This window comes from Colias philodice, chromosome 24 (genome assembly GCF_061535455.1).
Source record: "Colias philodice isolate Cphi_HAF_F1 chromosome 24, ilColPhil1 Martin Lab GWU primary, whole genome shotgun sequence".
Taxonomy (NCBI): domain Eukaryota; kingdom Metazoa; phylum Arthropoda; class Insecta; order Lepidoptera; family Pieridae; genus Colias; species Colias philodice.
The window spans coordinates 4,096,550-4,109,988 of NC_143109.1; the positions used below are offsets into that span (position 1 = coordinate 4,096,550).

The window sequence follows — 13,439 nt, forward strand, 5'->3', positions numbered from 1 at the left end:
ATAGGACAATAGCTAACCACAAAAAAATTTACGACTCTCAACTCCACGCCCTATAATGTACAGTTTAGCTTGTATGTTTGTTATTCTAAAATAAAAAATTCGGAAACTATTTGTTTAACTAAACAAGAAGAAAATAATTAACAGACAATTTGATATTAGTTTATATTTTAATAGTCAGTAAATAATTTTGTACCTATTTGACCTCCAAGGCTCCATCCATTAGAAACTTATTTTAAGGTTCAAAAATAGTAATAAAAATACATACTAATATTATAAATGCGAAAGTAACTCTGTCTGTCTGTCTGTTACTCAATCACGCCTAAACTACTGAACCAATTTGCATGAAATTTGGTATGGAGATATTTTGATACCCGAGAAAGGACATAGGCTACCTTTTATTGCGAAATATGTACCACGGGCGAAGCCGGGGCGGACCTCTAGTATTGATATAAAACAAGGTAATGCAGTGCATTATTCAAGGTCATGGGGCACAATAAAAAACGCTAAATATTGTGAATTCATTTTTAATATTACACCTACACACTATCTAGGTTTTTCATAAAATCGATTACAATTATATTGTAATTAAGGAGGGTAGATCAAAGAGTACAATCCATCATACATATAATAAGTGAAGAGACGGCAAAAACATGTTACAAAGAATCAACAAGCGTTAGAGTGAGAAAAACTTTAATAATTATTTCTTTAGTAATAATGTATAATGTAGTTATATCTTATACACTACATAGTCTTTATTGGAAAAAGCGCGCCATTTCCATTGCCATTTCTCGTAGCGTCATCCGTATTTCGTACATTTTAACGGACACTTTTCTTTCATAGAGATTGTACTCCTCTATCTACACTCAATAATTTATTACAATACTGACATGCGGTGCAAACTAATTTTTGTAGTTTAAATTACACTCAGGATCTATACTTAAATTGTGGCAGATTCTGTCTCCAATTTTTATAAAATTGAGATAGATGAATTCGTAACTTAATTTTATTGGGTAAATTTACTCACACACACAATTATATAGTTACATTTTATCACGATTTGTGAAAACTGACACACCTTGTAATCACTATTACTAATAAATATATTTCAAATGTTATCAACAATGTATCATACTTTTATCACATACTTACCTATATCCATTTTATAAACTTACGATATTTGTATACGCTGCGCTAGGATCAAGCTGATTTATATTTTGACTAACAGTTGATGGTAACAATCGCATTCTATTTCAAATATATTAATTTAAGCACCAACATACAAAATTAACTACAATTGCAAGTTAATTTTTAAAAATTAACTTATGCATATTACAGTTTCAAATGCTTTGTGTTTTAGTTTTTAAGAGTTATAAAAGTAAAGTCTGTATATAGTAAGTAAGGACGGCTATTACAAAGAATGTAATGCAATTATAATAACGAATTGAATAAGCATACGTAACATAGCACCATGATATAAATGCATTCAAATATTAAAGAAAATATAACACAATATGATTGTGAATTGAATTTACAAAAAAACATACTAAAATTTTAGGATTGTGAAATATGTATCATTATTAGGGTGCTTTCCACCAATAATGTGCGAGGATGTGTAGCGAGGATTGTGTTTGTAAATAGAGTCTGGCCAGCCAAAGCTGAACCCAGTGTTTTTTGTAGCGGCCGCACTATGAAATGTCGTGATGGCGTTTCTGCGTAGTTAGTTGTCAGTTTTGTTGAAAACGGTTCAAATCATTTGCTTTAATAATGTTTAAATCCTGCTATGTTGTGTACCTAATGAACCTATATACTATGATCACCTTTAAGAATATCAAAAGTAAAATGTTTTTTCCTACTAAAGCCGATGTTACCAGGTCCATATTTTTTTTTAAATATGGACCTGGTAACATCGGCTTTTTTTTGCCGCCCTTTACTGGGTTCAGCTTTGGCTGGCCAGACTCTAACCAATAGTATTGCTTCAAACTTCAAACTAAATGCAACGTTTTTACAAACACATTCCTGGCTACACTTATAGTAACTTAATCTGTGGCTGCACATCCTAGCTCATTATTGGTGGAAAAGCACCCTTAGCATTAGATACTATTTAGTTAGATACATAACAGACAGGAATATTATTTTTCAAAAAAATTGTATTAATGTGACTTTACTTTTATAATCTAGACGATAAGGTCTAAAATTGAACACAGTTCGAAATCTTAAAACTATTAAGGCACTTATAATAAAACTAATTATCACACTGTGCTTTAGCAACACTATTCATAAGATAATGCATAAGAAATGTTCATAAAATATTAAACAATTATAAAACCAAAGAGAAGAGTGAATTTAACCATAATACAATAATTACTTATAAAATTATAGATTTTTTTCTCATACAGATATTATTTTATAAGAATTTTTTATTAATAAAAAGAAAGATATGCGTAATGCAATATTACGAAGTTTATCATAATATAATATCCCTTAAATATTTATAGTGTTATATGAGATTTTAACATGCGTATTATACTTATATTAAACAAATAATGCATAGAAATCTTGCATTCAAAAACCTTACGTATAAATAAACAAATTGTGACAAATATTCACAACAAAAATAATAATATAAAATACATTCTTTAACTAGAATATGTTAAGCAAATAATATCAAAAACATATCAATCTGTTTTAATACTCATAAATAATACGCGATCATGTAAATTATTAATAAAAACAAAAACAATAATAAAAAAGCATTTACGAAATGTAGAAATAATTTCGTTCGTTTCGAACGCTTAAAAGCGAATTTCAAATCGAGGTAACATATTAAAACGCGTCTAAAAGTATACCGTATACACGGCGAAAATAATTTTCATCTACCCTCCACTGAGGTGTCTTCGCCGACAAAATCAACGGAGCTATTTCCTTCCAAATAGTCCATGTTATTTAACTGCCTTTTCAATAATAAATGCGGAGTTTTCCTAACGTGCTGTTCCTTTATAAAGCTCGGCACCATTTGCTTAATCTCCATTAAATACTGAACGATGACCCTTTCAAAGAACAGGGCAAAGACGAAGTTGAGGCACGCTAGAGCCAAAACAATGTACGCCATTAAAGTATCTTTTGGCATCTGTAATTCTAAGAAGTCAGCTAACCATTGCGCGGGAGACACGGTGATATAAATACAAATCGCTAACATGACGAGAATGCTAATCATCAATTGCTTATTTGTCACTACAGATTTTCGATATGGGGCTCCATGGCTGAAAACGATAGCCAGAATAATGTACTGGAACATAGAAATGGTGTAAATAGCGTAGTTCTCCCAACACTTATTGGCCTCTTCACCTTCGAAAGTATGACGCACGTACCACGGGAAGTACGTTATTGCTAGATAACTTAAATATTGAGCGATTGTTATAAGAAACATTTGTCCAATCAGCGATACGAGGGGAACAATACCCAGTAAAGAAGTCAACGGTGGTATTTTGGACAACTTGCCCGTATGAGCTTCGGTCATACCAAAGAAGAAGGCGAAATTGACGATCAGAGCGACATCTATGAACAGAAATTGGAAGTCTGTTAAGTTCGAATCGAAATAGTACAGAAAAGCGACGGAGAGGAATTCTGTAAGGGAATACGCAATCATGAATTTAAAGACGCCAAAGCTGGTAGTTAAAGCCGCTCTTCCTTCCCGTAGTACTCGGGAAACGCAGACGATGTCGGGGTGCGAGCTAGTGAAGGGCGCGGCCACACTGCTCTCAAGTTCTGATAGTGATATGCCCGTATGAGCGGCCCGTAGGGCTCCGCAGTCGTTCGCACCGTCACCGCACATACCTGTAAGTGAATATTGCAAATCTAGTTAAAAAAAATTATCGAGATTAAAACATTTGCAAGCGTTTAAACATAAGTTAGGTTATTTCGAATGAACTTTACTCATTTCGTCCTGTGTGTACAAATAAATTTAATTTATTGCTAAGTATAACATTTTTTTAGGATTTAATTCCGTAAAATATTATAGTATCTGACGCAAATCGCGTCTTCACGTTCATCGATGACAAACAAGAAACTTTTATAGCTTCAATAATGATGAATAATTCAAACTCAAACTCAAACATTTATTTATTCAATTAGACTTTCGCAGCACTTTCGAATCGTCATTACATATTTTTTACAATTACCACCGATTCGGAAAGCAGTATCTTTATACATAATAAGTACTTAGCAAGCAAATAACTCACCAACATAATAGCCAAGGGCCTGATAATCAGTTATCAATTGTTGCTTTTGATCCGGCGACATTCTTGCGAACACCGCGCCTCTTTCTATCACACGACCCACACTGGACGGGTGGTGTTCACGGAGAGCCTTATTAAAAAAAAAAAGGTTGTCTGTAAAGTCGGTTTACTGACGATAGTTGAACGTGACAACGTCCGATTGTGCTTCTTTGTCGCTCGTTCCGCGCTCTCACTTGCACTTCAAGCCTAACAAGGAACGCCTCAGAGCGAGGTAACGCCGCATGAATCATGTTTTTTCGTGCGTGCAGCCATCTCTATCGAATTATAAGACGTTGTCACGTCAAAACAAACATATGCTTAAAAAATACCATTTCATTAGCCAGCTTCATAACTTATGGATATTCAGTATGCACCTATCCGTTGAGAGCGCGTATTCCATTACTTATTTAATTTAATTTATTTATTGAACGAATGGCGCTGTTAGCAATAGAATACGCGCATTCAACGCGCAAATTGCGCAATGACTTACAGTGTTTTGTAAATATTTAACGAATTCACGAAACTGACCGAAAGATAAGTGTACATATATTCTATAATACATTTATTTTTCGTGAAATAAATATGTTATGCATCTATTAAAAAATGTTTTTAAAAATAAAATAAATACAACAAACTCACCCTCCAAGCGTCCCCGCTCATCACAAACTTGTACCCCACCCCCCGCGGGGCCTCCACGTCCCCCCTCCCACTCGCCACCTCTCCCCCCGCGCCCCACGACCCCACCCCGCTGTCCTCCGTCTTACTGGCCCCCGTGAACGGCACACGCTTGCCTATAGGTACCTAGAATAATGAAAAATTTATAAGATCCGGCTCGAAGGACCAAAATTAATTACTAGATAAGTTCGTAGAATACACATTTGTATATAAAATATTTGCATCATATGATATTGAATCATATTGGTTGCTAAAAGATATGTAAATCACTTGAGATGTGCTATATTTTGTAAAAAATATGTAAACAAAAAAAATCGTTCTTTCTGAATGGTTTTACAGATTATTATTATCTACTTCATACTATTACGCATTTTTATAATACACTAGTCACTAAGGCTCATAGTTTGAAGCTTTTCCATCCAACCGCCTTTTAACTTATTTAACTATGTATAAAACTTAGAATATTACAAACACAGTTATAAGAATATTGTTATTAACAAGTAGACCTATGATTTTCAATGAATAAAAAAATAATGAAAGGGGGTAGACGGAAAAAATTAAGACGAAAAGTTGTAACGATATTTGTTGTAAGCCGTGCGGCGCGCGCGCGTTTTTCAGTCTGTCTCTCTCTCATATATATACTAATATTTATTATATGTATAGATTATAAAGAGGAAAGGTTTGTAATTATGTAATTATGTATGTATGTATGGTTTTCACGCATAAACTACTGGACCGATTTCAAAAATTCTTTCACCATTAGAAAGCTGCTTCTTTACTGAGCAACATAGGCTATATTATATTTTCAAAAAAATTAGAGATCCTTACCAAAAATGCAATAATGTAACCCAAGGTGTAAAAAATTCCTTAATAAAAACTTCTGTCATCGCGTGCGCTGCGAAATCTATTGAAGATAGAACAAAAAAATGTTCTACGGTATTATAGAATGGATCAATATCTACAAGAAAGTCCGCGATACCATATGTCCATCTTCAGTAGTTATGTTACTAAAACAACTTTTTTACGTTTTCAAAGTAAATAAAAGTGCCGACAGTAATCAAACCATGTTATCCATATACATATATTAATCCTTATCCCATTAAATGATGTTTTATTATAGACTGTTTCAATACCAGCAAAATACTTTTTAAATGAAAAAAATTGGATATTCCATTCAAAAGATATAACGAATTTTCAAAAGTGTCAATCTACAGAAAATAGTAGGTATACTGTTCAATACAAGAAGCAGGCCGTAGTGCGGGACGGAGTAAAGGTGATTTTCATGTGATTAAAAATTAAACCTATAGTCCGACCTATAGTAGACTTTTCACTGTCACGATATCGCTATCTATGCGGGAGAAACCGCAGGGCATTGCTAGTTCTTTATAAAAAGCATTTGAATGCCATACAAACCAAAAATATCAAATTCATCTCTCAAGTCTTTTTTTATTATAAACTTACCCCATGCAGCGTGCTTTGGCAGTATAGAACGGGTCCGTCATTCTCGTGATGTAAAGTGAGGTGGACCACTCGTTCTCCGCTCGCTAATATACCACATTCTTTCGCCACACTCACTGCTGTATGTATATTATCACCTGTAAGTTAATATTCATATATTTTAACATAAAAAAAAATAGAAGAAAAAATCGTGGTAAGTATAATATTCCTAAATCACTTAACGTCAAAGAACATTAGAAGAAAAATATAGTGAAAAATGTAATTTTCTATCGAATTTTAAGACTACCAAAATAATTTTAGTTATTATTTTTGTCCATTATTATACGCTAAAATTGAGTTTAATGATAGATCCAGTTAAGTTTATAAGTATTAACAATCTAGTTGTACCAGTATAACAATTGTTCGACTATATCTATCTATATACAGGGTGTTACGCATAACATACATGTGGGTGATTTTAATAGCCCTCTGGGTCATCTACCTCCCAGCTTCAGTATATCACTACTTTATGGGACACCCTGTATATATCCTTTAAATATATAATGCAAATCACAATTATTTTATTATTCTACTACGTTTGTAGTCCATTGAATAAAAAGTTCTAGAGTGCGTGAGTTAGTAACGTAAGATGTTTCTTCGGAAACATGTCAAGAGTCCCTAGGTAATAAACATACTAAAACCCCGGGCCACTAGGAGGAGCCCCGGAGTGGGGGGAGGGGGAAAATGGGTCCATTTTTTCATTTTTCGCTTAAATCTCAAAAACGGTACATGTTAGAGAAAAACTTTCAAGGAAAAGTTGAAAGGCCATAAAATTATCTACAAGTTGTAACTGAATCATTTTTTCCTATATCCTACCGTTTCTGAGTTATACGCAGTAAAACATGATTTTGGCTCAAACAATTTCCACATCAATCGATCAAAAAATATTTCTTTCTTCCAAAAAACTCAAAAGTGCAACTTGTGACCGGTACTGATAGATTGCTCTTAATTAGGTCTATAATTGGTAAAATAAACACATTCCTCCATGGAAGCCTTTAGGAGGAATCGATTGTCAAAATATTATATTATGGTAGTTTGAGTTACTGAACTTGATCTTTTTATTTTTTTCTTCCAAAAAACTCATAAGTGCAACTTGTGACCGGTACAGATAGATTGCTCATAATTGGGTCTATCATTGATAAAAATACCAGATTCCAACACGGAGGCGTTTACGGGGAATTGAATTTTATTAGGGTAGTTACGATACTTGAAATTTTTATTTTTTTTCTCCAAAAAAACTCAAAAGTGCAACTTGTGACCGATACTGATAGATTGCTCTTAATTAGGTCTATAATTAGTAAAATAAACACATTCCTCCATGGAAGCCTTTAGGAGGAATCGATTTTCAAAATACTATATTAGGGTAGTTTGAGTTACTGAACTTGATCTTTTTATTTTTTTCTTCCAAAAAACTCAAAAGTGCAACTTGTGACTGGTACTGTTAGATTGCTCTTAATTAGGTCTATAATTGGTTAAATAAACACATTCCTCCATGGAAGCCTTTAGGAGGAATCGATTGTCAAAATACTATATTAGGGTAGTTTGAGTTACTGAACTTGATCTTTTTATTTTTTTCTTCCAAAAAACTCAAAAGTGCAACTTGTGACCGGTACAGATAGATTGCTCATAATTAGGTCTATCATTGATAAAAATACTAGATTCCACCATGGAGGCGTTTACGGGGAATTAAATTTTATTAGGGTAGATACGATACTTGAACTTTTTATTTTTTTTCTTCCAAAAAAACTCAAAAGTGCAACTTGTGACCGGTACCGATAGATTGCTCATAATTAGGTCTATCATTGATAAAAAAACCAGATTCCACCATGGAGGCCTTTAGGAGGTATTGAATTTTATTAGGGTAGTTACGATACATGAACTTTTTAACTAACTACCCTAATAAAATTCAATTCCCCGTAAACGCCTCCATGGTGGAATCTGGTATTTTTATCAATGATAGACCTAATTATGAGCAATCTATCTGTACCGGTCACAAGTTGCACTTTTGAGTTTTTTGGAAGAAAAAAATAAAAAGATCAAGTTCAGTAACTCAAACTGCCCTAATATAATATTTTGACAATCGATTCCTCCTAAAGGCTTCCATGGAGGAATGTGTTTATTTTACCAATTATAGAACTAATTAAGAGCAATCTATCAGTACTGGTCACAAGTTGCACTTTTGAGTTTTTTGGAAGAAAGAAATATTTTTTGATCGATTGATGTTGAAATTGTTTGAGCCAAAATCATGTTTTACTGCGTATAACTCAGAAACGGTAGGATATAGGAAAAAATGATTCAGGTACAACTTGTAGATAATTTTATGGCCTTTCAATTTTTCCTTGAAAGTTTTTCTCTAACATGTACCGTTTTTGAGATTTAAGCGAAAAATGAAAAAATGGACCCATTTCCCCCCTCCCCCCACTCCGGGGCTCCTCCTAGTGGCCCGGGGTTTTAGTATGTTTATTACCTAGGGACTCTTGACATGTTTCCGAAGAAACATCTTACGTTACTAACTCACGCACTCTAGACCCCCCTTGGAGGGACTCATTCAATGGACTATTGGGCATATTTTTGAAGAAAAATCTAGAAGCTTAACTAAACAATAAATACCTGTAATCATGACTATGTGTATATTTGCCTCCTTCAGCTCCCTTATGATTCCTGTCGTAGCGGCTTTTAGTCGGTTTTCCATTATTACTAATCCTAGGAATTCTAACTCGCATTCTACCTGAATTTAAATTATAAAATATGTTATTTTATCAATACAATACTTTGTCTATTTTACTTTGCAATATTTTGTACAATTTTAGCATTGTAAGATATTTGAAGGGCGTGACAAAAACACAATTTTAAAATTATGAATGAAAATGAAAATGAAAAACGTTTATTTATACACACATTATAAAATTGTTACACAATAAATTAAGGACACGACGATCGACTAAACTAGGTACTAGACCTGTGCTATAGTCGATCGACGCTTACCTCTCTTTAAGACATAGTGCCAGCATTATAACGTGTATTAAAGTTTGTGTGTGTGTGTGTGTTAGTGTGTGTGTGTGTGTGTGTGTGTGTGTTTATGTGTGTGGTTGAGTTTATAGGTATAAGATTGTGCGTGAGTTTAAATGGATAAGTATGCGTGAAATGAGGGCTTTATATAGATTATTATCTTTTCAATACATTAGTCTCATTAAATTTCAATTCTTACGCAATATAATCATCTGTTCATTTTATAAATTCTTCAGTTTCCACATATGATTATATAATAAAGAAATTACTTTGTGTCTGTCACGTTTAGGATCTATTTATGTATTCAGAGAAACATTCTCTAAAGAGATAAGATTGCAACTTAATATGACTTAATACATACAAAGATCTATTACATATTTTATACTCTGTTACTCACATACATAATTAATTATTTAACAAATATTCTTATTCAGGTTTTTTCACTGAATCGACGCAAAAAAACTGAAAATGTTATATTATATGTATTATAAAATTTTAAAGAATAGAAATAATTCGATCATGAGGCGGGATTCGAACCCGCGTCTTTCCGCCATTCCGGGGCGACACATGACCAAATCGGTCACCCTTTTTCTATTCTTTAAAAAAATATTTATAAAACCTTTGAATGCCATAAAACCAAAATATCAAATGTTTAATATTATTTTGAAGTGAAACTTATTTATCGGGGTTGGAAAAAAATTTAGTGTAACATTTTTTCGTTACGCGTGACATTTTTCCGTTACGCGCCATCTTGTTTTTATCCCTTACACGCGTGATTGACGTATTTCTGTAAAGTTGCATATAATAAATTATTTTTTGAAAAATAAGGTCATAAAGAAGTTTCACTTCTTACGAGTGTACACTAGTACACGCACACATTTTTTTTCCTTACCTCTTCCCTATCCATTTTTTGCAATTGTTTGTATGTAGTTTCCATAATGCGAGTCGACATTGCTATTACTCTGTATCCCTTCTCGGCGTATGAACTCAACACTTCATTTAAATTATTCGGAACTACAAATAAAAGATTTTTTCTTTAATAACTTTTTTAAGTATGTATTTACATGTCATAATAATTTTATCGAGTTTAGTGTAACTTTGTCCTTTATATACCTACTTAAAACAGAATAAAGTTTCGGTTTCTTATCATCTATTATAATTAATTCCCAATAATATTTTATATTATTTTTATAACAGAGGAATAAAACAGACAAATCCAACCGAAAATAACCAAAAGGAAATCAGGATAAAAAAAATTTACACAGTTTCAGTTGTACATTATTACCCATATAAAAATATTTATAAAACATTTCCTAACAATTCCTATTAAAAACAAATGCTTACCAGTTTCCGGTTTGCACAAACCCCTCAACATTTCAGGGGCACCCTTACAGTACACCCTTAGCACATCTTCACCCAGTAACCTCACCACCACTGAAGATCTTTGCAGTGATGACACGAATTGGTACTGCTGCACTATCCCTATTTCTAGAGGCATCTGAAATAGGTAATAAATATACATATAATAGTGGTACATGGCAACATTTCCCGTCCGATTAGGGCCCTTCTGGCCTCCTCCACTCAAGCGACAGCTCAAGCCGAGGTTCGTGGTCCCCGTCAAGGGGGGACGCCCTTGTGCATGTCGCTACCAGGGTGAACCTTCAGTTCACCCCCGCGTCCGCGTTAAAATGTAGAAGCCCTTCTGGCTAACATTGAGAGACACCACACAAAAAAAAAAAAAAAATGGCAACATTTGTCATAAAATGCCCAAAAGTAAGAAAGAGAAATCTTAAAATTGATTGTATTAGGTATTTTGAAGATTATATACGTGCATTTCATATCAATTCAATATCGACATTATGTTGTACACCATAGAGTACATTGTAACAGGAAGGTATAGCCACATAACAACTTCTCTGTTATAATTTTCTCACAGGGTATAATAAAATCAATTTATAAAACACAGAATCTATTTTCACTGGTTTATTAGTGAAACCTTAAAATGATTTTAAAGATAAAATCAGCATACTATCAAAAACATAACTCTGTAATATTGTAATTATAACATTAAAGAAAAACCCGCATAGTTCCCGTATCCGTGGTATTTACGGGATAAAACCTATCCTATGTGTTAATCCAAATTACCCACTATATGTGTGCTAAATTTCATTGTAATCGGTTCAGTAGTATTTGCGTGAAAGAGTAACAAACACACACATACACATCCTCACAAACTTTCGCATTTATAATATTAGTAGGATAATACACAAATTGTTTACCTAATAAAAACACATTTGCCATTTCAAAGTTAAATTCGACTTACATGCATATCATCTACGTTAATATTAGCAGATCCCTTTGGTTTCACAATGGTAGGCGTCAATATTTCATAGTTAGATAATTCTGGAACATCTGGCTCTTCCAGTAACCAGCCGGTTGATTCGAACATCTGTTGAAAACATCCAGTAATGTAGTTAATAGTTATAGTACATTTTAAATTATTTTTATTATATAAAAAAAATGGTATGTAATCGCAGAAATCAATATACATATTATAATATGTAAACGTAGAAATGTATGCATCGTCTACGATTTGCCACCTGCGGTGTTCCCGAACAACTACGACATTGGGGCCTTCAAGAAAAGAGCTTATTTGTCCATAAAAGGCCGGCAAAGCACCTGCAACACTTCTAGTGTTACAAGTGTATATGGGCGGTGGTGACCACTTAACATCAGGTGGCCCACCTGCCCCTTTGCTTGTTCTGTCATAAAAAAAAATCGTCTCAAAATTATAATAAAGCAGATAGACATATGGATAACATTTATAATAATCTTAGTTCATGACAACATTGTTACAAAATAATATAGCTAACCAAAATACAATGTACTTTTCATCGTCACTTTTAAAATTACATTTAAAAGTGTCCTTCACAACAATATTATACCTGAGTTGAAGTAAGAAGTAGAGCATTGCATCACTGAATATTTATTTTCACACTTCTTAGCCATCACAAAACCTTGCAACATTTCCGAAACTACCCTCACTTTACCCACCTTCAAATCAAGTGGATCGCCAGCCAGTTCCCCATGTAATACCGTCAAGCTATGACAGGAGGCCATACCGATCTTCAGTTCGTGTAGATCATTCATCTGCCTCGGGTCCCGCTGAGCCTGGCCCAGAAGTGGGGGGGTCGCGGTACTGACGGCTACCACCCCCCACATATAAATAAATAAATAAATAACATTTCCGAAACTACCCTCACTTTACCTTCAAATCAAGTGGATCACCAGCCAGTTCACCATGCAGGACCGTCAAGCTATGACAGGAGGCCATTCCGATCTTCAGTTCGTGTAGATCATTCATCTGCCTCGGGTCCCGCTGAGCCTGGCCCAACAGTGGGGAGGTCGCAGTACTAACGGCTACCACCATATAAATAAATAAATAAATAACATTTCCGAAACTACCCTCACTTTACCTTCAAATCAAGTGGATCACCAGCCAGTTCTCCATGTAGGACCGTCAAGCTATGACAGGAGGCCATACCGATCTTCAGCTCGTGTAGATCATTCATCTGCCTCGGGTCCCGCTGAGCCTGGCCCAGCAGTGGGGGGGAGGTCGCGGTACTGACGGCCACCACCCCCCACATGTCTAGACCGTCCTCTGTTAATGTGCCCGTCTAATAACCAGAATTAGTCATATAACCATTATGTTATGAGTTAAAAGGTGTAGATAAATTACCAACTTAACATTCGATCTTCAAAAACGGCACACCAAACACGATTAAACGTCAAAGTAGAATGGAAAGTAAAATGTAATCAATCTACCCCTTTTTTTAATTATAATATTAAAATAGTAAAGGCACAGAATAAATAGGTAGAGAAGCAACACTTCGCTGAACAATTTATAGAAATAGCGACTCTAACTGTTAAGCAACAAAGTGCAATTCAGTTTGCATAATTGCTCAGTGTCTAACGATATTCGAT

The 13,439-nt window shown here is 34.1% G+C and overlaps 1 protein-coding gene across 3 annotated transcripts in view; it reads right to left on the reverse strand.

Annotated features, from left to right (window-relative positions):
* Window positions 1-508: 508 nt before the first annotated feature.
* Window positions 509-13,439, reverse strand: part of anne (polyamine-transporting ATPase anne boleyn) — a 54,779-nt gene continuing 41,848 nt past the window's right edge. For 2 of the 3 annotated variants that reach the window (XM_089710198.1, XM_089710197.1), the window contains exons 12-20: window positions 12,932-13,132; window positions 11,779-11,904; window positions 10,800-10,953; window positions 10,348-10,469; window positions 9,057-9,174; window positions 6,411-6,544; window positions 4,914-5,075; window positions 4,239-4,365; window positions 2,428-3,834 (exon numbers count right to left, since the gene is read on the reverse strand). In XM_089710198.1, coding sequence (XP_089566324.1) covers window positions 2,870-3,834; window positions 4,239-4,365; window positions 4,914-5,075; window positions 6,411-6,544; window positions 9,057-9,174; window positions 10,348-10,469; window positions 10,800-10,953; window positions 11,779-11,904; window positions 12,932-13,132 — 2,109 coding nt within the window. In that variant the 3' untranslated portion in view covers window positions 2,428-2,869. Of the gene's footprint in view, window positions 1,642-1,962; window positions 3,835-4,238; window positions 4,366-4,913; window positions 5,076-6,410; window positions 6,545-9,056; window positions 9,175-10,347; window positions 10,470-10,799; window positions 10,954-11,778; window positions 11,905-12,931; window positions 13,133-13,439 lie in introns of those variants that run through there. The other variant, XR_016317542.1, reaches the window with a different exon arrangement.